The sequence below is a fragment of the Dama dama genome, chromosome 10 (genome assembly GCF_033118175.1).
Source record: "Dama dama isolate Ldn47 chromosome 10, ASM3311817v1, whole genome shotgun sequence".
Taxonomy (NCBI): domain Eukaryota; kingdom Metazoa; phylum Chordata; class Mammalia; order Artiodactyla; family Cervidae; genus Dama; species Dama dama.
In genome coordinates, this window is record NC_083690.1 from 17,993,439 (window position 1) to 18,017,172 (window position 23,734).

The 23,734-nt window shown below is 49.1% G+C and overlaps 1 protein-coding gene across 1 annotated transcript in view; it reads right to left on the reverse strand.

Annotated features, from left to right (window-relative positions):
* SYT17 (synaptotagmin 17) overlaps positions 1-23,024 on the reverse strand; it is an 84,716-nt gene extending 61,692 nt beyond the window's left edge. Inside the window, exons 1-5 of the mRNA XM_061153971.1 lie at positions 22,793-23,024; positions 19,209-19,226; positions 18,428-18,576; positions 12,056-12,204; positions 8,197-8,816 (exon numbers count right to left, since the gene is read on the reverse strand). Of these exons, the coding sequence (XP_061009954.1) occupies positions 8,197-8,816; positions 12,056-12,204; positions 18,428-18,576; positions 19,209-19,226; positions 22,793-22,807 (951 nt within the window). The 5' untranslated portion in view covers positions 22,808-23,024. The remainder of the gene's footprint in view (positions 1-8,196; positions 8,817-12,055; positions 12,205-18,427; positions 18,577-19,208; positions 19,227-22,792) is intronic.
* Positions 23,025-23,734: the final 710 nt, after the last annotated feature.

Below are 23,734 nucleotides of genomic sequence, written 5' to 3' on the forward strand. Positions count from 1 at the left end.
CCAATGGCATCTATCTGGAGGGATAGCATAAGAGTCACACTGAGCCCAGGGTCTGGCACGTGGTGAGAACCAGAACACACTTATTGCTACCGCCTCTGACTTTTCTAAGCTCCAATACTTTGGCCACCTAATGAAACTGATTTATTGGAAAAGATCCTGATGCTGGGAAAGATTGAAGGCAGGAGGAGAAAGGGACGACAGAGGATGAGAAGGTTGGATGGCATCACCGACTTGACGGACACGAATTTGAGCAAGCTCTGGGAGTTGGTGATGGACAGAGAAGCCTGGCATGCTGCAGTTCATGGGGTCGCAAAGAGTTAGACACAACTGAGCGACTGAAATGAACTGAACTGAACTGAACTGACTTTTCTGCAGCAAAGGAAACACACACAGACTTCACTTCCAAGGCCACGGGGCTCTGAGTTATAGGCATCGAAGATCTAAGAGGCGTTCCTTTGGATAAAACAAGTCTCACATTAAAGTAGTTTTCAAAACATAAATACCCAGCGGCCAGGTGTGCAAATATGACTTTTCACTAAGCACATTTTCTTCTGGGCTCAAAGCAAACATTCTTCCTCAGCAGGCAATCTGGCTTCCTAATAAAAGATACCACACCCCACACGAGTCAGAATTATCTCCCAAGAATGTCTAAGAGCATGCTACCCTGAGCCTGCTCGAATGGCTCCATAAAATACAATGGTAACAGCAGCCAGACTGGCTCATTAAACCATCATAGCAGCTGACCAGCAAGACGACATGTCAGACATGTCAGTCCAGCTCCAACAGCCAAACCCTTTCTGCCTTCCACCGGCCACCCAAGTGCTTCCCAGAATGAGGTCCGCAGTTCACCTGCATCAGAATCTCCCAGCACGTTCACTCAAGAGCAGGTTCACTCAAGTCTTAGGAAACTGGAATCTGGGAGGCTGGGATCTGGGAGCCCCAGGGCCACAGCTCCTGACTGATTTTGATTGCTTGTGAAGACAACAGTGGCATCCCCTGTTTGAAAATCCCTCTTCTGCTTGAAAGCCCTCAGTAACAGCACCCCTGAAGCTGGAGTGTAAAGTCTAAGGGCTGGTTCTGGACATCAAAGACTTTGCCTTCAAACTGTCTCCCAGGTTGGCCACTTGCCTACTCCTCCCTCTGCCCAGGTCCAGCCAGCACCACCTCCCACCTGGAAGCCTGCAGCATATTACTTCTAAATGGTGCTCCCCAACATTTTCTTATGAACTTTATCAAATACAGAGAAGCTGAAATAACTATACAATGGACCTATTTAAATACATCACCAAGACCCTAAAATGAACAGTTATTAATGTTAATTCTGCAACTAATATTTTAAAAGCATGCTGTAATTGCTTTACTGCATATCTATTGATCTTTTTGAGTTCATTTTAAAGTAAGTTGCAGGCACTAGTGCCCTGAACACTTCAGCAGGCATATCATTAACCAAAATGCAATGTTTATGGCTCTTTCATTTTCCAGATAAAATTTATATGCAATGAAGTGTGCAAACCTTAAGTGACGAGTTTGAAAGTGCATACACCTGTGTATCCAATGCCCTGTCACTATGAGTCCAGAAATTCCCCTTTGGCTCCTTTCTAGTCAATCCCCTTCTCCAGTCACAACCACAGTTTGAATTTTTCACCATAGATTAATTTTGTGATTCTTGAACTTTCTATATATGCAACTTTATATATATGCAGTTCTTAAACTTTATATATATGCAAGTCATACTCTCTTGGGTCTGGCTTCTATTTTGCATAATGGTTGTCAGCAGGATGTTCTACTTAGCATAATGTTTGTGACATGCATCCATGCTGTGTGTATCAATACCTGTGTGTATCCTTTTTCCTCTATTGCTGAATAATGTTCCATTATATGAATAAACAATATATTTGTTATCCCTTACTCTGTTGATGAGCACCTGGGCAATTTCTAGTTTGGGGCCATCACATGTAGAGTTTTTCTGAATATGCCTGTACAAGTTTTTGTGTAGATGTAACATTTTTATTTCTCTTTGGAGTGGCACTGCTGGTTCATGGGGTAGATTTCTGTTTAGTTTGACAAGCAACTACTAGAATTTCTTCCTAAGGGGTGACGTCACATGATGCACCCACAACACTGTCTGGGAGTTCCAGTGGCTCCGCGTGCTCACCAACACTGGATGTTGTCAGTCTTTGTGATTTTCGTCATTCCGATAGGTGTGGTCTCACTAAGGTTTTAACCGGCATTTCTCTAACGGATAATGAAGTTGAGCACTTCTCCATGTGCTTTTAGATCATTTGCATGTGTCTTCTGTGAAACATCTGTTCAAAACTATTACCCATTTAAAAACTGAATTTTGTCTTCTATTTATGAGTCATTGGAGTACTTTATATATTTTGCAAATAAGTATGGTGTCTCTCCCAGTGACAGTTCTCTCCAAGCAGCCTGGCTGGGTCACCCCTCCTTCTCAAAACACTCCAGGGCTTCTCACATCCACAGGAATAAAATCCAAGTCTTTACCTCAGCCTACAAGGTTGATGTGATGTGGCCTTTTTTCCCAGTTCAACCTCACCTCCTGCTGCTCTCCCCTCACTCACTCTCCAGCCTCACACCCTGCCACAGGGCCTTTGCACTTTCTGTACTCGCTGTTTAAACGCTCTTCCCTGAACATCCCCCAGGCTCACTCCCTCAATCCTCCTGGCGCTCTGCTTAAATGCCATCTCCTCACCCACCTGGAACAGCTTCCCCACTCTCACCACCTGGCCACCCCTCTCCAGCACCTAATCCTGCTTTACTTTCCTCTTGGCAGAGACAATGCCAAGAGGCATGATGTGTTAACTCACTCGCTCACTGCCCACCTCCATGCACTAGAACGTAAGCTCCCTGAGGTCAGCAGCTTTGCTTCACTTTTGCTGCAGAGAACCAGTCTAATGTCTTGGTTATGACACACCCTTTTTTAAGCCAAAGGGCCTCAGTTCTACTACTGAGCATGGACAAATCACTTAAATTTTCCCTGCCCTTAATGGGTTGAGAGAACTTGCTGAGGTCTGGGATACCCACAGCCCATTTTCCCCTTCTGTAAAATGAACGCTTCTGAGATAAACAAGTGAGCATGCGTGGAACATTGCTTAGCTCATAGCAGACACTCATGAGTGTAGAGTGAAATTAGTAGCCCCAGCCCCCAGAAAATGACAAGCAACCAACAAATACTCATTGACTAAATATATGGATGGTTTGTGTATGTACAATATTTTTACTGCATATTTATAATGTACAGTCTATTTATAATTTTCCTTAATTTGAAGGGCTTTCACAGTCAGAAGTTGATTTCTCTTGAGAAGAGTTTACATCCCGAGAGATGCACTGCAAGGGAGGGGGGAGTAGGCACCGAGTCTCTACTTGACACGAACAAACCAAAATCTACGAGGTTACATGACGCCAGCCCCAGTGGAACTAGTGAAAGGGCTGGAACAAGAACTCTGGTTCCTCCTAATACTCTGTGAGTTTCCAGCTCGTCCACGGGGCCTCTGTTCTCTCCACCTCCCTCTTCCTTCCTTCCCCAAACAACACAATCTCTATAGAAATGAATATCCTTCATCCTGAAATTTTTTTCTGACTTAAAAAAATGTTAAAGAAATAACTATACATCCATGTTGAGAGGAGCATTAATCACAGTAACCAAAAGGTAGAAACAACCAAGCTTCCATCAATGGATGTATGAGCAAATAATATGTGATCTAGCCACACAATGGAATACTACTCCGCCTTCAAAAGAAAGGAAATTCTGCCGCAGGTGACAACATGGATGAACCTTGCGAACATTATGCTAAGCGAAATAAACCAGCCTCAAACAGAAAACATTGTGTCATTCCACTTATAAGAAGTACCCAGAGTAGTCAAACAAAAGTTGAGTGCTGGCTGCCGGGGGCTGGGGCCAGCGAGGTGTGGGGAGCTGCTGCTTAATGAAGACACAGCTTTATTTTGTGAGATGAAGAGAGTCTGGATGTGAATGGGGAGGACGATGTACGTGTATGTACTCAATACCACTGAACTGTACACTTAAAAATGGATAAGATGGTTAATTTCATGTTACATGCATTTTGTCACAATTATTAACAATTTAAAAAAAAAAAATAGTTGAGACTACCTGGATTTCACCTCTAAATGGCCAAAGCATCAATCACTTCAATCCACTCGGATGAGAGAATTTCTCCTGGCGTCCAATATAACTTCATACCACATCAATCATCCCACACACTTCATATTCCTATGTCTTCATTTCCACTATCTTTTGAGCCAACCTTCTCAATGAGGCCCAGTCTGCATAAGTTCCATTAGCTGTTGATTTCCTGAATGCCAAGATCAAAGACACACTCATGTCTTGTGTTCAAAGGCACAAAACAGCTGAGACATTCTGCCATGAGCCAGAGGATGCCTACACGCTGGTCCTACAACCTGCAACCTATGTCCTCACGGGGCCTCCACAGTGGAGACTGTAGGACTAACAGATCCTAGGAGTCACTCTGACCCACAAACTGTGAAGTCAGGTTGAAATCAAGAAACTGCTTCCACCCCACACACAGCTGCATCCTCAGAGCACTTTGTTGAAGAGAGACGCCCGCCTCTAGTGGAAATCAGCGGCGATGGCCATGTGACCGCCTGGGCGCACTGTGTATGGATTTTAGTTTCTGTCTCCAATGCAGGCCTATTTTGCCTGATGTGGATTTTTGTTCCAAACCAGTATCTCCTTTTCCACATTTGGAATGAAAAGCAAAGCAGCTCCCTGGAGCTCTGCCCTGTGGCCTGACCCTGACCACTGTCTCTCCCTGGAAAACCCTCCTTCTCCAACAGGGAACAACCCAGCTCCTGTCTCACCTTCTCATGGCAGACCCTGTTCTGTCCTCCACCCTCCACCCTCCCCTTCACCACATAGCCAGCTTTCTTACCCTCGGCACTATGGACCATCTGGGGCAGATCTTCTGTGTTGTGGGGTCTGTCTTGTGCATTGCAGGCTGTTTAGCAGCATTCTTAATCTCTACCCACCAGAACTATTCCATCCACCAAATCCCAAATTTTTCCCAGCACTGCCAAATGTCCTGGGACCAAAACCATCTCTGTTTAGAACCACTGTTTCAAAGAAACAGAGGCTTCAGGGAGGCCCAGGGCTGCCCAGCTAAAAATCAGATTTCCCAGTCTGGTCCCCGCCAAAGACCTGTGATCAGGGCTCGCTGGCTCCCTTGTCTAAAGGAAGAAATGCTGCAGTGAAGTCCAGGATCCAGAGTCCCCTCCCAACCACACACCAGGCAGAGGCTGAGCCTCGATGGGCGGTCACCCTCACCTAGACCACTTCACAGCCTGCCTTGCAGGGTTTTCTCCTGCATCCCCTTGTGGGTTGAATTCTGTCCCCCAAAGGTGACCTGACATCCCAGCCCCCAGGACCTCAGAATGTGACCTTCTTTCAAAACAGGGTTGCTGCAAATGTGATTAGATGAGGTCATCCTGGAGCAGGGTGGCCCCTAATCCAACATGACTGATGTCCTTATAAGAAAAGACACAGAAACACACAGAGACAAGGCCATGGGAGGAGGGAGGCAGAGCTCAGAGTGATGCAACTGTATTCCAAGATGGCTAACAACCACTAGAAGCTGGAAAGAGACAAGGAAGGATCCCCTCCAGACTTCAGAGGAAGCACAGCCCCGCCAGAACCTTGATCTTGGACTCAGAACCTCCAAATTGTAAGACAATAAACTAAAGCTCTAAGCCACCCAATTTGTGGTGCTTTATCACAGCAACCCTAAGGAAACCAAGCCACCTCGAAATTCTATCTCAAGCTCTGCTTCTAGACACCCCAACAGACAGCTGACATGCCCACTCAAAGAGCATATACTCCACGGCAAGCTGGAGATGGGAGTCGAGACTCTCGCCTTGATTTCCACGAGCCTCTCATTACAAGAGAAGGAAGAAGAAGAAGGAAGGAAGGGAGGAAAGAGGGAGGGAGGGAAGAAGGAAATTCGCTCTGGGGATCCTTCCACCCTCCACTCATTTGGTAAATATTACTGAGCACCATCACCTGCTCATCACTGTTCCAGGAGCAGGGGAGAAAGAAGTGAACGAAACAGACAAAAGTCACTGCCCTCACGGGGTTCACCAACCAGCAGGGGAGACAGACCATGAAATACACAGTCTGTGGGATGGTAAGTGCCGCCATGGAGAAAAACAAAGCAGGAGAAGGGGACAGGGAGCACCCAGGCGGGGGTGAAGCGACGGATGCTCCCACAGTCCAGGCTCAGCTCAGGCAGAGAGCAACACACCTGGGCTCCTTCTCTTTTCTGCCCCAGCCCTTCTGTGAGGTTTGGGCAGCCCACCTGGCCCCTGGGCCAGGATGGAGTCCACGCCCACCCCCGTGCCAGAATGGCGATCTTCAGAACCACCACTGGCTTTGACGTCCCTCCTCTGTTTCCTCCTCAACCCTTCCTCTTGCTTCCTGGGATCACCTCCTAAATTAACGACCTGCACCCATACCCCCACCCTGGCCCCAGCTTTCAGGAGAACCGCAGCAGGGCAGGCGCACCAGAACTTTCCATTTCAGCCAAGATAACACTACAGCCAAGACCTAGAAGGGCCAACCTGTGGGCACATACAGATCCTCCACCTCCAGGGCTCTGCCCTGACACAAAGAGTGGAATCTGGAATTTATTGTGTTTGGTGGGTCTTCCTTTGGCATCTGTGGATGTCAAGGGTCTCTGTACCCACCAGTGTCACAAGCCAGAAATACCAGGAAATGAACCTCCCCATCCCCCAGCCCTCGTTCAGTGACTGACAGGAGGTGGTGTATTAATACCCCAGCTCCCTCGCCTCTTGGGAGGAAAGGCTCTTGGGCCTATGTCTGATACTGCCTCCTGGTTCCCCTAGCAGGTTTCTGCTCCAGTCACCACAGTGGTGGCTGGCCTGATATCTGCATCTTTTAAGTGACATTCCTACCTGCTCCTGGTATTTCCTCTGGTGTCACCTCCCTATTAAATGACTCCCTTGCCTGAGGGTACTAGGAGAGTGATAGCTTTGAAGATGTGCTACACACACAGTGTAGCAGCCCCTCCAGTCCTCATGTTTAACACGTACATCCCAAATGTGATGCTGGATCATCAAATCCCTGACCAGCAAAGCTCAGCTTTAGAAGCACCTTGGTGTATTTGATGCAAAGTAATCCCATTTGCATTACAAGGATCACTGTCTGTCACCAATGGACTTGACCAGCCTCCAACTGGGTCTTTTTCCCCTGGACTCCCCCCACATCTTTCCACCCACAGTGGATGCACTGCTGTCCTCCAGTCCACAGAATGCCCCAGGAAGGGACTCTAAAAGCCCACTGGGGAGAGGGCTTGGTCCATGGGTAGCTCCCCAGGCAGCCCACTGCATGTCACTGGGCTGGAAGAGGGAAGGAAGCTAATCTTACAATTCACCTGAAAAACAACCATCCATCATCCCAGTCTTCAGGCCTCATCTTATTTTTCCCAGATCAATTTCTGAAAGTCAAAATGACAGACAGCTTCATACTCTGGACAATAATTTTCCTTAGTAAATAGCCCAGCATCAATGACAAAAAGCTCCCAAGGCAGTGCTAGTTACCTGAATCTATACATGTGATATAATTTCATAGAACTACACACACACATACACACACACACACATACACACACATGCAGGGACATGGACAGAGAGGATGCTGGTGAAGGGACTTCCCTGGTGGTCCAGTGGTTAGGTCTGCACTCCCAGTGCAGGGGACCTGGGTTTGACCCTGGCCAGGGAACTAGATCCCACATGCCACAACTAAAGATCCTGCATGATGTAACAAAGATTCAAGATCTTGTATGCCGCAACTAACACCCAGTGCAGCCAAATAAACATTAAAAAAAAAAAAAAAAAAAACCTGGTGAAAATTGCATAAGGTCTAGTTTAGCTACCAACAGCAGTTTCTTGGTATCCAAGTGTACACAGATCGTATGAGATTTACCATCCGGGAAGCTGGATGAAGAACACACAGGACTCTCTGTACTGTTCTTGCAACTTCTTGGGAGTCAAAAAATTCTTTCAAAATCAAAAGTTTTTAAAATGCAAAAAAAAACACAAACAAAACTTAAATACTGAGATAATAATAATAATAATTGTTTTTTACAAAGCTCCCCCAGAAAACACTGCCAACCCACCCCTTACCTGAGAACTGGGAATCAGCGCCTTCCACCAGTGTCCGCCCTTCACCAGGTCGACCTCGCACAAAGGCACAGCCACCTTGCCGATGACGCAGTGGCGCGAGAACTTATCGAAGTCCAGCACGGTCAGGAGCAGGGTCCTCCTCTGAGCCTCCAGGAAGGGGATCTCGAAGGTGTAGCGCTCCTCGAACACGGGCTTCTGGGTCTTGCGTTTGACTCCGGTCTGCTTGGAGTTCTTCTGGTCCGGCAGGAGGCAGATCTTGACGTAGGGGTTGGAGTGCGCCATATCCTGGCGCGCGCCGTCGTGGGAGATGGGGGGCGGCAGGTCCCTGGCCTCGATCACCCGCACCGTCAGGTGGTTATGCAGCAGGTCGTATTGCGTGCTGAAGTGCAGCATGCCCAGCTGGTACTTGGACAGGATCTCCGCGTCCGTCAGGAAGTCCACGTCGTCACTGTTGGAATCCAGGGAGTACAGGTGGGGCTCGAACTTCCTGAAGTAGTCATCCGGCGTATAGGTCCGTCTGAGCACCGAGGGCTGGATGGGTTCCTTCTTGGCGCTGAGAACGCCAAACTCGATGGGCTTAATGTCGATCAGTGGGGAGCTGGGCCGTCTGGAGTCGAGACCTGCACGCCCAGCAGGAATAACAATTAACACCACCAAGTACTGGACTGGATCTGGGCCCATGCGTGAGATCAAGGACCATTTGTGGATTCTCACATTGTTTGCTCTGCTTCATAATGCTCTTTCCACATGCTCTCCACTCCTGGAAATCCTCTTATTTACTCTATGAGACGAAGGGCAGCTGCACAAACATCCCCATCTCCACGGCAGCTAATTGCCAGGCACTGCTCTAAATGCCCCGCATACATGGAGAAGGGAATGGCTACCCACTCCAGTATTCTTGCCTGGAGAATTCCATGGACAGAGAAGCCTGGCAGGCCACAGTCCATGGGCTTGCAAAGAGCTGGACATTTGGGGGGGCTTCCCTGGTAGCTCAGATGGTAAAGAATCCACCTGCAATGCAGGAGACCCAGGTTTGATCCCTGGGTTGGGAAGATCCCCTGGAGAAGGGAATAGCTACCCACTCCAGTATTCTTGCCTGGAGAATTCCATGGACAGAGAAGCCTGGCGGGCTACAGTCCATGGGATTGCAAAGAGTTGAACATAATTGAGTGACTAACACTTTCACACTCACAAGCTTCACAAGGTATTAGCCAGAGACTATTACCTTCACTTTACAGATGAGGAAACAGAAACTCTAAGTAACTCACCAAAGGGCACAAAACTAGCAGGAGGAGAAGCCAGGATTCGAGCCCTACCTCTCTGGCCCCAGAGTCTAATCATTCCCCCATACTGCCTCCACTTTCAAAGAGTGGGCTCTGGGGTCAGTGTCTGGATCAAATTCCAACCCAGGTACTTCCTCGTGAACCGCGTGAGTCCCTAGTAACGAGCCAAGTGACTCCAGGCACATTTTATACACTCGGTTTTCCCATCTGTAACATGGAGCCAATCATAGCAACCACATCAAAGATGGTGTTGAAAACTCACTGAGCAATGCATGAAGAGGGCTCAGCACAGAACGTGCATGTGGTGAGAGGTGCTGAACGGTAACTATTATACGTCTTCAAGGATCACATTCACAGCTCATCACTTTCGGGGTGCCTCTCCCCTCCCCATTAAGCAAAAGAGTTCACCACTCCCAGGTTCATTGTTGCCATCTTTGCTCATCTCTCTATTCTAGCAATAACCTCATGGCATTCTTTTCTCTTTTAAAGCACTTAATTGAGGTATGACTGACACACAAAAATTGTCCATATTCAAACTACACAACTTGATGACTTGGGTGATAAGTATGCACCCGTGAATCCATCGCCACAACCTATGCCATCAACTGTCCATCACTTTCAAAAGCTTCCTCCTGCCTTCGTTATTTACCTACTTTTGTGTGTTTGTTAAGAACATAAGATCTACTCTCTTAGCAAATGTTTGAGTACTCCACATAGTACTGTTAATTTTACACACTCTGCTGCAGTGGATTTCTAGAACTTACTCATCTGGCATAAGTGAAACCAACACCTGCCTGGTTCGAGCTCCCCCAGTAACCATGTCCTACTCTATAGATGCTCAGGAGTCTGACTATGAGATTCCTCATGTTGGGAAAATTACATAGTGTTTGTTCTTTCATGGCATCTTATTGACTGCCCAAGTACCTGCCTGTTGGCTAAAACCATGAGCCTTTGCAGTGCCTGGCTGCACTCTGATAACTGTGTGCTAAATGCGGTCATCTCTGTATAGAGCTGGAAGTAACATTTAGGAATCATCTAGACCAGCGCTATCCAAGAGAAAATAAAACATGAACCAGCTACAGACATACAAGCCCACAGTTCAGTTCAGTCACTCAGTTGTGCCCGACTCTTTGTGACCCCATGGCCTGCAACATGCCAGGCTTCCCTGTCCATCACCAACTCCCCAAGTGTGCTCAAACTCATGTCCATCGAAGCCCACAAAGGTAACTTAAAATTTTCCTGTAGCCACAATTATGTAAAAGTACAAAGAAGCAGGTGAAATTAATTTTTATATTTTATTTAAACCAATATATCCAAAATATAATCATTTCAACATGTAATCAATATAAAAACATTTTAGTGAGACATTCTAAACTCTTTTTTCACACTGGCTTCAAAATCCAGTGGGTATGTAACACGTACAGTGCATCTCAATTCAGCTACATGTCTGTGGTGGCCGCTGTATTGGACAGCAGTCTGCAAAGGGCAGAGAGGCCCTCTTATTCTACAGATGAAAAGACGGAGGCTACAGAAGCCAGACTATTTCACTATTTCAAGCTCTTGAAATCTACTTCTTTCTTCTTCCCCATCCACTCCCAGAAAAGATCAGACATCTCAATCATTTCCAGCTGAGTGGATTAGTTTCATGAATTTAAGCCTTTTCCCTCTGCTAAGTGAATTTCAGACATCAGCTGCATGAGACAGAGGAGACACACTTGGCTAGTGACAAGAGGCTGGGAGGCTCTAGGCTTTATCCCCCTTTCTCTTCCCCACCCAAATCACGCCCTCTGGTCTATACCCAGGCTATAGCGTGTGTGTGTGCAGAGCGGCCCATCCAGAGTGGGCCAAGGGCCAAATTCAACCCAGAGATACATTCTGTTTGGGTTTAAAAGTAAGGAAGTTTCATATAAAAACCCAGACTGCCAGTTCCTCTTTAGAAAGGTCCGGCAATGCAATCCCTCATGGCTACCGCTGAGTAGCAGCTGCTCCCCTTCAATAAGACACTGGCTTCCCACTGGCCCCAGTCCCCACCCTGCCCTAGTGCCAGGCCAAGAGTCGGCTGCCATTTGTCACTCACGAGGGTGATATTTATCTCCCGCCAGCCCTTGGCACTCAGCCACTGACACAATCCACCTGGCCCCTCAAGTCACTTGAATTTGCAGGCCCTGCTGTGTAACATGGTAACTAACACTTGCCTTTCGGGGTCTGAAATGATATATGCTGACAACGTCATCAACGGAGCCAATTCAATGAAACTTGTGATCAGTATAAACAAAAATCAGTCAAAATGATTGCTTCTGCCTGGACTTGGCAGAAATCAGGTATGATGCCCTCCTCTGTCACACTGCCATTCCCTCTCTGTCATCCTGTCTTCTGGACTGTCACACCACACTCCACTCCCTCACCAGAGGTGACCCTGTCCTTCATGTCTCTCGCTGGGGGTGCTGTTGAGCATCTGGGAATGCCAGCTCTTTCCCTTTGTCCTGGGGACCCAGACAACAGGGTTGTACTTCATGGACCCCGAGGGGCAGCTGACTTGAGCCAGGACCCCCGACAGTCAGAGCAGAGAGGCTTACTTGAAATCCTCCGGGTCAGGCTGTATGTAGACTTAGACGTGTCTGAGGATGAGCATCTCCGATCTGGGGAGTTGGTCCGTGGGGTCAGCGGGACGTCACTGGCTGTGTGCACAGAGTCCCCGTCCTTGTCACTGCTCCGGCTGGCCAACCTGTAGGAGGGAAGAGGTCTCAGTGACTGTCAGAGAATCCCCAGGGGCTGGCACCTCTGTCTTGTGGGGGACAGATCAAGGACAAAATTGCTTTCAGGCCCAGTCTATGCAACTCGGAATAATGCAAATTTGAAATAAATTCTCAATAGCCCTTAATTCTCAATAATGTCTTGCTTTTTGCACAAAATGTGATGTGAAATAAATGAATATATTTCCCAATTAGAACAATCTGCCAAGAATTTGCATAATTTCAAAGCCAAGGCTGGGGTGGGGGAAGGGATATGTAAACTTATTCAGGATATTGCCACACGGGCACCACCTTATTAAACCAAGATCAGTTCAGTTCAGTTGCTCAGTCATGTCTGACTCTTTGCGACCCCGTGGACTGCAGCACACCAGGCCCCCTGTCCATCACCAACTCCCAGAGTTCACTCAAACTCATGTCCATTGAGTTGGTGATGCCATCAAGATGGGACCTGTCAGTCTTCAGTCTGGAAGGAACCACGTGGCTGTTTAAATGCATTAGAAATTCTGCAAGTAGTTTTGGGTAAGAATTGCCCTGTTATTTCAATAGTCACCATGTCTATAACATCTTTAAAAAATATCCTGTAACAATGTCACTCAAAGGTTCTTGGGACTTTCCTGGTGGTCTAGCAGCTAAGACTCTGTGCTACAAAATGGCTCTGAGAATCAATGATTTAAGAACAACAGTTCAATGCGTAGAAACACCAGTAAAATAGCAGCAACCACAACTCAATTTTCTCCCAATAAAGATTAGAAATGCTGAAAAAATAGAAAGCACACTCTTTGTGGGTTGGGGTACAAGGTAGTACTTAAGGGCTGGCTCAAGGCAAGTCCCTCTCTTTCCCTCCATCTCCCCATCTGTAAAATGGGACTAATAATAGTACCTGCCTTACATGGTTACTTTGAAGATCGAGCTAACATATATAAAATGATTAGAACAGTGTTTGGTATGTTCTAGGTAGGTGCTCAATACATTTTAGCTGATGTTAGCAATATTATAGCAGAGGTGGCTTTAAGATCCCCCAATACTCACACAGCTAGTGAGGATGCTGGGAGTGGGGGTAAGGGGAGGGGAGAGAGCTGGCAAAGTAGCCGTGAGATTGATGCTGCTGCTGATAAGCCCCTCAGCCATCACAGCCACAGACCAATACTTTCCAAGACTGCATCCCCCAAGTTGACATTTAAACCTGTGGAGAAACCAATCTTGAAAAATGCAACTTTCAAGTTCTGTGAGGTCAGACGCATCCTGTGCATGACATGAAACGGATCTGACTTTCTTCGAAAACTAGGGTCACAGCTGGGATAAGCAGGCACATTACGGGGGCAATACCCTGTGCCTGCCACTCCTGGTCAAGAATAGGAGGACATAGCAGATGAAACGAGAGGCCGGCGGGGGGATGGAAGGGAGACGGGATCACACTAGATCAATCTGTCTCCCCCGAAAAGGAAAGCAGCTGCATCTCCCCAGGAAGGCGGCCCCCACTGGGGCCCTCCACCTGCACGGCCTGTTTCCTGGCTGTCACACCTCGTGGCGGCTGCTGCCTCCAGCTGTGAACTCCCATCAGTCTTCAAGGGTCAGCTTGAATGCCATCGCTTCCTGAAGCCTTGGCTGCCTCCTCTCAGACAGAGTACCGGTGTATACCTGGGCTACCCCTGCCTCCTCTGCCACCACCAAGCCTCCACGCCCCCTGTCCCTTCTACCTGGATGGGGCTCATCCTGCCCCATCACCTGTCTCGTTCCTCCTTATCTTTCAGATCTCAGCTGCAGCAGCACCTCCTCAGAGAGGACCCACCCATCCAATCGCCTCCTCCCAGCCTGTCAGCCCTTACCCCTGCACCCTTTTCCCCCCCTCCAGCACATGCCTCTTTTCCAGTGTGGCCTGCCTGCTTCTCCTCTGCATCTGACACTAAGCCAGAGGCCCATGCGGGCAGAGGGAGGCAGTGTCTTCTTCATTCACCACTGCCCTCTTTGCACGGCACCTGGCACGTGTTGGGTGCTCTGATTTATTTTTTCAGTGAATGAATGAATACACATTTCTGGTGGCTTTTATCTGACTTATCTTGTGTCACAATCACTTGAGTGCACGACTTGTCACCCCTCCCATAACAGGCTACAAATCTTAATGTTGGCATCTGATTTATTGAGATCAAAGGTAGCAGCTACTGAGCCCCTACTATGTGCCAGGCACTGTGCTAAATGCTCTGTATGGACCATCGTTTCAGGCTTGAAGCAATCCAGGAGTTAGTTGCTATGAACCACCCCTACCCCTTTTACAGACAGGGAATCGGAGCCCTGGTCAGGTAGCGGGAAGGAAGGAGAATGGATCTGCAACACCAGATTGCAGAACCCCAGTGGAGTCCAGCAGTACCAGACTCTAGACTACATGCCCCACACTGCCGAGCTGGGCATCCCCTAGGAGGCCTGAAAGAACCTTGCACATAGTAGGTACCCAACACATGCTTCTTGGACAAAGAAATAAGCTAATTCACTCTTCAGTGGGGGTCTTTCTGGCACGGCCACAGAAGGAGTCAGTTGGGTGGTACCAATGTGGTGAGCTGGTTTTCCTGACTCTCATCAGCCCAGTCCAGCCCAGGAAAGCTGCGAGACAGACCCACATGACAAAAGCATATGTGACGATTAATGGTGTGTCCCCTCCGATCACACAGGCAAAGACCCAGCTCATCTGCCACAAGCCACCCCACAGAGAGGCCCATTCTGTGGCTCCTGGCTCAAACGGCACAGTAGGAATGGTACTGCAAAGCTTGTACACTTGACATTTCTGCTCCCTGCCTGTTTGATAACATGCAGCTGCCCGCTTGGTAAATAAATCTGGGCAAAGCACAAGCTGTAAATTCTCTTTCTGGAGGATTTAACCTGCCTCCTCTTTACAGATTTCTCTTAACATTTGGTATGATGTTGACTATCAAAAATGTCCTCAGCACAATCTAAGATTCAAGGAAGACCTGGGTCATCTTGGGAAGCACACAGGTCATGTACAGCTGTTCAGACGGTACACTGCACAAGTCTAGGTGGTCTTGTTCATAATGACCACCATGTGAAGGGCGCCCCCTGAAGCTATGTGGTGAGTTGGCTGCTGGAAGTTTCCAGCTCACTTCTTTGCTTGTAGCATAACCAAAACAAGTGTCTTCCCTGAGAATGCCATCCCAGAAAGAACCCCCTGCTTGCACAAAGGGTCAGCGACCTGAGCAAAACGCAACTGTCCTCCAGCTTCATGGCCATACATCTCTAACACTCAACATCTGAGGCAAACAGGCTGTGATTTTCAATGTCCATCAGGGGTCTCCTCTGGTTCAGAAGAAAATCCAAGTTCCTTAATCTGGCATTTGAGATCCCACACAACCTGAACTTGCAGGCTCATTTTCTGATTCCCCCAACTCTTCCAAGACGCAGTGTCCCACTTGTGGTGTTTGTCTACCCTGGATCCAGTCGCAACATCCAAATTGTTGATTACCCAGGTCAGCAAACTTGAGGCCCACTGCCTGATTTTGTAGAAGTGTTATTGGAGCATAGCCACGCCCATTCACTAGTGAATTGCCTATGGTTGCTTTCACACTACAAGGATGGAAGTGAGTGGCTGCAATAAAAACTAGTCCATGAGGCTAAAATATTTACTCTCTGGCCCTTTATAGGAGAAGTCTGCCAACTCCTGTTCGACTAGCTTAGTTCATGTGTTTCAGGTGGAATAACCCTTTCCCTGGTTTCAGGTCAGGAAACCCAGACATTATCCCAGCACTTTTTCCTCCAGGCAAGTGACTGGATCAAGTGATTGGCATGTGACCCAAACCAGAGCAATGAGAGCCTTTCCTGATATTTTGCTGCTGTCAAACATAACGCAAAGAAAAGAGAAGGCTTAAGAATGAGGCCAATACAGAAGAAACAGAAAGAAAGAGAGCGAGCACATACACGCACACCCATGACATCATTTGAGCCCCTGGATCCAGTTATGCCTGAAGCCATTTTCCCAGACTTTTTCCATAACAAAATTCTATGCAGAACTGTCATATGTATGTGTAGGATGTGAATACACAACTAATTTATTTACCTGCTTTATCTCCTATAGTGAAGTGAAAGAAAGTGAAAGTCACTCTGTTGTGTCTGCCTCTTTGTGATCCCATGGACTGTACAGTCTGTGGAATTCTCCAGGCCAGCATACTGGAGTGGGTAGCCTTTCCCTTCTCCAGGGGATCTTCCCAACCCAGGGATCCAACCCAGGTCTCCCACACTGCATGTGGATTCTTTACCAGCTGAGCCACAAGGGAAGTCCAAGAATACTGGAGTGGGTAACCTATCCCTTCTCCAGCAGATCTTCCTGACCCAGGAATCGAACTGGGATCTCCTGCATTGCAGGAGGATTCTTTACCAGCTGAGCTACCAGGGAAGCCCTTATCTTCTATACCAGATATTAAATCCCCTGAGCATGGGAACAGGACTCCATCTAGTCTTGTGCCTCCCACAGTGCCTGCTACATAGGGCAACCTCAAGAAATAACTTGACAAAAAATAACTTAACAAAAAAACCAAGCTTAACTTTTCAACAGCATAATTGACACTTTCAGGACTCAATTTCTGCCTTCAGGTTAATCAGCTGGTTGATAACTATTTTTTGGAATGAAAAAAAAAAACAGGTAATAGCCATGCCATCACAGAACTGGAATTCTTCTGAGCATGGCTTTAAAGACATCAGATGGGCTGAGCCAACCTCCATCACTAGAAAATGGGAACAATCCCATCATTAATGAGCTGGTTTCACCAAACATCTCAACTCTATGCGCAACTGCAGGGTTCAGGCTACAATCTGTGAGTCAGGGAAGGTTCCTCCACATAGTCTTTACATCAATTTAAAGAATCTCTCAATAACTAATAATGATAGAAATGAATACTTACTACTATGCTAAGCATGTTACATGCATATGTCACTATTATTAATAGTAACCTTATAAAATAAGTTCTATTACTTCCCCTACTTTACAGATGAGGAAACCCAGACCAAAATAGGGTAAAAAGAATCACTTATGTTTATGACTGCCAACAAGGTATTTTTCCATAAACTAATTCATGCAATCATCACAACTCTATAAGATAAATACTATTCTTTTTATCATCCCCATTTGACAGATGGGAAATCAAGGCACAGAGAGATCAAGCAACTTGCCTGAGGTCACAGAACCGGAAAAAATTAGAAGTAGGATTTGAACTCACAGATTGTGACCCAGAGCCATTCTGCTATGAAAATATTTGATACTTGCTTCTCAAAAAACAATCAGAGGATTGAGGCATGACCCCCAAGGAAAAATGGGGTACCAGAGGCTTCTGGAATCTTAGCCCAAGGGTTTATCTGAGCCAGCACAGGATCCCCACTGAGGCTCCAGCTGTGGGCCCTCACACTGTCTTCCTACCTCCCTGGGCGTCCTTCTCTACATCATGGGAAGCTGCACTGGACAATTCCCACGCCCTGGCCCTCTAGATTCAACCCAGACTCTCTGGCCACGCTCTTCTCCCAGCCACAGAGAGGTGGCCCAGACACGTGGCTGAAAAGCTTCAAAACTGCATTCCCAAAATATCTGAGCGACTGGCAGATGGAGATGTTGTATGCAGGCGCGGGAGGAGAACGAATTGGAAATAAAACGAAAGATGCCAGAAAGAGCATAAACAGCGTTGGAGGACACGATGGAGCCTGGAGGTGTGTTCTGCTTCCCTGTTTCTGAAGTTCTTGCTCAGATCAGCAAAGAGGCACTTGCGTGTTCATGTCATCCACACTAAATACTCACTGAGTGTCTAGCATGGGCCAGGCACTAGGATGGTTCATCATACTGACTTGGATGGAAAACCTTTAGGATCTGGATATCCCTTGAAGAATAGAGATGCTCACAGATCTCTTTTTCCACTTGGAACGACACTCAACAGGATTAAAAGCGCCCACATGCTTAGCATCACACAGTTCGTATCTCAGAAGGCCGGTTGTGAAAACCAGCAGCACTGAAGCCCCACCCCCAGCTGGTCTCACCAGCTTGCCAAACGCAACGAGATACAGAGTGCATCTCATCAGCGACTAAGAGGTCAATGGAAACTCAGCCTTTCCCCTCTCCATACCCCTAAGTTGTCCCAGACCCCTCACAGAAACAGAGGAAAGAAAGGTCTTAAGGTGGCTTTCCAGGAAGTTGAAAGCAGGTTTACTTACAGCCAGGGTGGAGTCTGGGCAGGAAAAGGTCCCAGAATCTCAACTTCATCCTCACTCGACTGGCAACAGCTGGACTCATAGCACTTCTGACAGCAATGCCGGCAAGTCCATCTGCAGAGCAGGAGGTCGGAGATTCTAGAAAGGAGACCCTGAGCCCACGGGGGGAGGTGGGCAGAGGAGAGATGGAAAGGGGAGGAAGAAGAGGAAGAACACCCACAATTACAAGCAGCCGATCCCTGATGAGAAATAACGACATCCAGGAGGTCTGTCTCCACGGCTGATCTCTTAGAACAAAATGTTTTCCATTCCTATTTACCAACTGCAGGTACAAAGATGGCAAACACCAACCGGCTCGAGCCGTTAATAGCAAGCAAAACGTTTGCAGGTATTTTCCTTTGTATGTGAACGTCTTTCCTGACATGTGGGTGGTTTATTCAACATCATGAGGGCTATGCAATATGTTCGCAAAACACAATGATTATTACTCTGTCTTCTTGAAAGCAAAGCACAAATATTTTTTTAAGATAATTTCATGACATTAAAGTAAACAGAGATAATCAAATGGAATAAGTAGAGGGTGGGAAGGGAAACCTAGTCTCATTAACTAGTATCTTTTCACCGGGATCTCCCTTCCCTAGAATGGCATCGAAACCGAGCTATTATCAACATCTGGTTGTTGTTTAATATTCAGCATCCCCACAGCCCCACAAAAGGCTCCAAAATGAAAAGCAAGCATTTCTTGATTAGAAGCCAGACCAAACAAATCACCGAATTCACTCACCTCATTTAAAGGTTCCAACTGCCCTTTTAGAGATCCACATGAAGCCAAGGGGCACAGGGGGCAAGGGGTGACAGAGAGAGAGACAAGACCAGTTTAGCAATATTCCTGCAACTCAAAAAAAGAAAAAAACAAACAAAAACAACCAAGCCCTGCTTCTTTCCACTTACCATCCTGGGAAGGGAGCTGACCTCCTAACAAGGTGCTGCTACCTTCAGGGCTGCTGGTAGCCTCCTGGCTAACCAACACCGAATAAATGGGAAACTTTAGCATTTCGATTTGATTTGCACCGTATGCTGTTATGAATCAGAGCGGGTGGATAGATAGTCATGCTATCCAATGCAGCCACACTTCAGGAGAGGAGCAAACCTTCCTATACAGAAATAGCCATGAAGCCAACCCAGAAGGACATGATTAGCTAACTTGCAAGCAGGCACAGCATAGATGTCACTTGGCTCCCCCGCCCTCCCAGAGGCCCTACCTTCCAATTCTGGTCCAATGGTGGGGAGCTTCATATGACCACCCACAAATAGAGGGAGCGGAAAAGAAAGCCATAGTCTAGTCCCCGGGAAGAAGGGAGGGGCTCCCTTCCATCTTCAGCCCCACCCCCACCCCAGCCTCTTCTAACCAGTTCCCAAGGCACAGCTTCCCCACACCCCCTTTCTGGGAAGGGTCTTCACAGTTTTCCAAAAGGCCAAGTAAACCAGATAGGTTAGAAGGAGTCTCCCATGGAACTCAGAACTTTGAATCAAGAGGGAGAAAGCTAATCAACTTTCTCAATTCTTTTGCAAGGTGAAGAAGGTCTTAATTTGGTATCACTGTATGTAACATCTTTCTAACAGTTGCAAATCCCACCCCTGCCTTCCTTTTTAAACAGACAGCAGACCCCAGCTCAGAGCCTTGCAGACAGACTAGCTAGCTAGAATCCAAGAATGTGGCATTATTCTCACTGTATTTTTCCTATTGCCTTCAGTTTCTACCAGGTGACCCTGGTTTTCTATTATGGTAGTGACATGACGTTTCCTTTTCATATTTAAGTTAAAATAAAGCACAAGCCCATTTATAGAAAAGAAATTAAGTAAATAACATCACAGGTAGTACATAGCTCATGAAAAACTCAAAAGCCTTGAAGTGATAAGGGATTTACTGCAGTTAATTGGGGGGGGAAAAGTCTTGGACACCAATCACAAGGGGCGAGAGAGGCCCTAGTCCTGGCCTCGCCAGCGGCCAGTCACGTGACTCAGGCAAGTTGGGAGTCTGAGCCTCAGTCCTCTTTCCTTTAATGAAAGGGCTAAGCTAGGGCACTACGGAAAGGCTCTGTGCTGCCTAGATTCTGCATGCTTTCTGTGGCTTATGAGAACCAGGCTGTTTGTCAAGTCCAATTGGATCCTTCCAGGCACCGGGGACTGTCCTGGCCGACAGAGTGGTGAGGCGAAGAAAGCAGCAAACAGCTATGCCCTCACGGGGCTTGCATGAGAAAGTACTTTAACATGCTTATGGTAAAGTGCAGGGATAAAGGGGTGCTTTTTTCACAATGATCCAGGCTCACAGGAAGGCATTTCCTGAGTATATAGTGATCAAAAGAGAAGCATTTCTTAAACCATGATGAGCAGAGGCAAGGCTACCTTAGGGGTCCCACCTAGGAACAACCATGCAGCTTTCACAAGGCCCATGTGCAAGGTGAGTGTTAGGGGGCAGAGAAACCAAGCAAGATGAAGAGGAAAGGGGAGATGCGCTGAGGCTCCCAAGCGTGCTGAGTCTTTGGGACTCCGGCTCAAGTGTTTGACCCAATGGAGGAGAACTGATTCAAGCCAGAAAAAAAAAAAAAAAAGAGGAGGAAGGAAAGCCCAGATATTCTAGAACAGGGGGTGCAAGCTATGACTCAAAGACCAAATTCAGCCTGCAGCCTGTTTTTCTGTGGCCCTCCAGCTAGAAAGGGTTTGTACATTTTTAATTGGTTGAAAAAACTTTCAAGATGAATACTTCTTGACTTGTACAAAGTATATGAAATTCTGTTTCAGTGTCCACAAATAAAGTTTTATTTAAACATAGCCATGCCCATTCCTTTACTGGTGTCTCTGTGTAGTGTCATAATCAAGAGGTGAAGTGTGACACAGACCCCTCAGCCCTCGAAGAAAAACAAATATTTACTATATAGGCCTTTACAGAAAAAGTTAAACACCTTGTTCTAGAAGAAAAGTCAACATCACCAGGCTATCCTCATACCAGATGCTTAACAAATCCCTCACCAATCCCCATCCCACCCCCCTGTAGGCCTCACCACTACCTCTTAGCCCCTGGGTGGCCTTGGGCAAGTCACTTCATTACTGGGTGCCGAAGACAGTCATTAAGAACTGTAGAAGCCTGTTCTAACATGGTTCATGCCTCAGTGCGCGGTCCCTAATGGGCAGGGACCATGCCACCTTCTCAGCTGTGTTCCCAGTGCCCACACATATTACATGTCACCCAAGTGTTCCGGGAATGTGTTCAGTGGCTACTCCCCCCAACAACATCCCCACAGTAGGTGATCAGTAAATGTGACCTTCATTGAACTTGAAAAGATGACCTAATGATTCCATGAAAGGGAAGTCAATGGAGCGAATCTGAGCCAGGAGAGGGATGGGGCGGCTATGGGCAGATGGCAGGGCAGAGTTCCTGGCAGGTGGAAAAGTCTAAGGACAGGATGAGGGGGTGTGTGAGCCAAAGGGGGAGGAGGGACCAGAAGCCCCTCCAGTGGTGGGCGAGGGCAGAAGCCAGCCCAGAGGCACCCTGAATGTAGGAGCCCCGTGGGTATCACTGCCAGGGGCAACGGAGCCAGTGCCAGAAGCAAGCAGCTCAACGGGTCTGACCGCATGACCTTGATGCTGCCCAGTCGCCGCTTCCCCCCTCGTACTGAGGAGACAGGTCTCTTAGTCAAGCATGCCCTCCCCAAGAAAAGGTGCCTGGAAATTATTTCAGCCTAAGGATTCTTGCGGGGTGTCCCCAAGATGAAGCGGGGGGGGGGGGGGGGGGCGGCCCACAACTCCCAAGGCAATGGCCCAAAGTAATCGGCTGCCCCCCAACACGACCAGCGCGCCTCCGGGGTGTCCCCCACCCCTCAGCACCCAGTGCCCGGGAGAGACGATGTCCTTGTCCCTCCCGGCCGGAACAGCTGCCTCCGGCTCGCTCCGCCGGCCAATTAGCCGGAGTCGTCACCAAGGCAACGGCGGCTGGCGGGCCGGGCGGCTGGCGCGCCCCGGGCCGCCCTCCCCGCGGCCCCTCCCCTGGGGTGGGGTGCCCGAGGGACGGGGTGGGGGGAGGGGGAAGAAAAGTCCGCCCCACCCCCATTCCTTCCCCAGGAGGCGAGGGCGCTCGTGCGGAGTCCACTTGGGGCCCTTCATCCCAGGGTGTGGGGGGGTCCCCAGCCTCTTCTCCTGGGGCGCACCCCCGCTGCTGCACAGGTTGCCTTGCGCTCGGGCACCCTTTTTCTCGAGGCAAGTTTGTGGCAGCCCAGCCGTGTGCCCTCCCTTCCGCGCGCTCACAGTCGGAGGGGGCGCGGCACCCCCTCACCCCACATCGCGGACCTGGCCCCCCGGCCTCAGCCCTACCTGGATGTACGCCATTTTCGCCCGCGCGCACTCACTCCGGCCCGGGCATGGCGCCGCCACGGCCACTTTGCCCTCGCCAACCGGAGAGAGGGGAGAAAGCAAAGGGGGAAAGGAAGAAAAAGGCAGCCGGGTGGCCCCAGACGTGACTGGCGTGGCTGATGAGCGGCGCCCGCCCCTCCGCCGGCCGCCCCGTCCTTGCCTTCCCCTGCGTTCCGGCTCCGGGAGTCGGGGCCGCCTCCCAGGTTGGGAGAGCTCGGGCGCCCAGGGCCCCCGCCTCGGCCTCCCTCGCCGTCCCGCGCTCCCCCCGAGGCGCTCCCCAGGCGGGATTAAGGCCGGGCCGCCTGGGGAGGGAGCCCGGGGCAGCCGCGGGGACTGCAGCGACCCCAGCGCAGGCGGGGCCGGAGACGCTGGGGCCCGGGCGCGCCAGAGGCGGGGGAGGGGACCGGGACGGGCAAGGAGGTGGGAGGGGGCGGTGCGCGGGTCAGCCCATCCGGTCGGCACCGGGGCTGGCACCTACCGAGAGCAGGGCCCCCGGGGCGGCCGTGAAGCTGAAAAGGCACGGTCCAGCCCGCCGCAGAGTCTGGAGCCGGGAGGGTCCTCCCCATCCAGCCCTTTCCTAGACCGGGATGGAAAAACTTTATTCCCGCCCCACCCGACGCGCCTAGAACTGTTGCGGTGAGGAACGCAGAGGCCAAGCGAATGGAAGCCTCAAGTTAAGATGGGGCCTTGGGCGCCCCGAGGGAGATGCACTGGCGAGGACGGCAGGGGCGCGCGGAGAGACCGGAGCGCCCCTTTACCCTAAACCTGCTCGACTTGCGCCCTGGGCGCAACAGGTCTGGCGCGGGGCGGCCCAGCAGCGCCACCCAGCGTCGCGCCCGGCGTCCTGCGCGTCTCAGCACGCGGGAAGCTCCGCGCCAGCGAGCGTGCGCCCCCGGGCGTGTC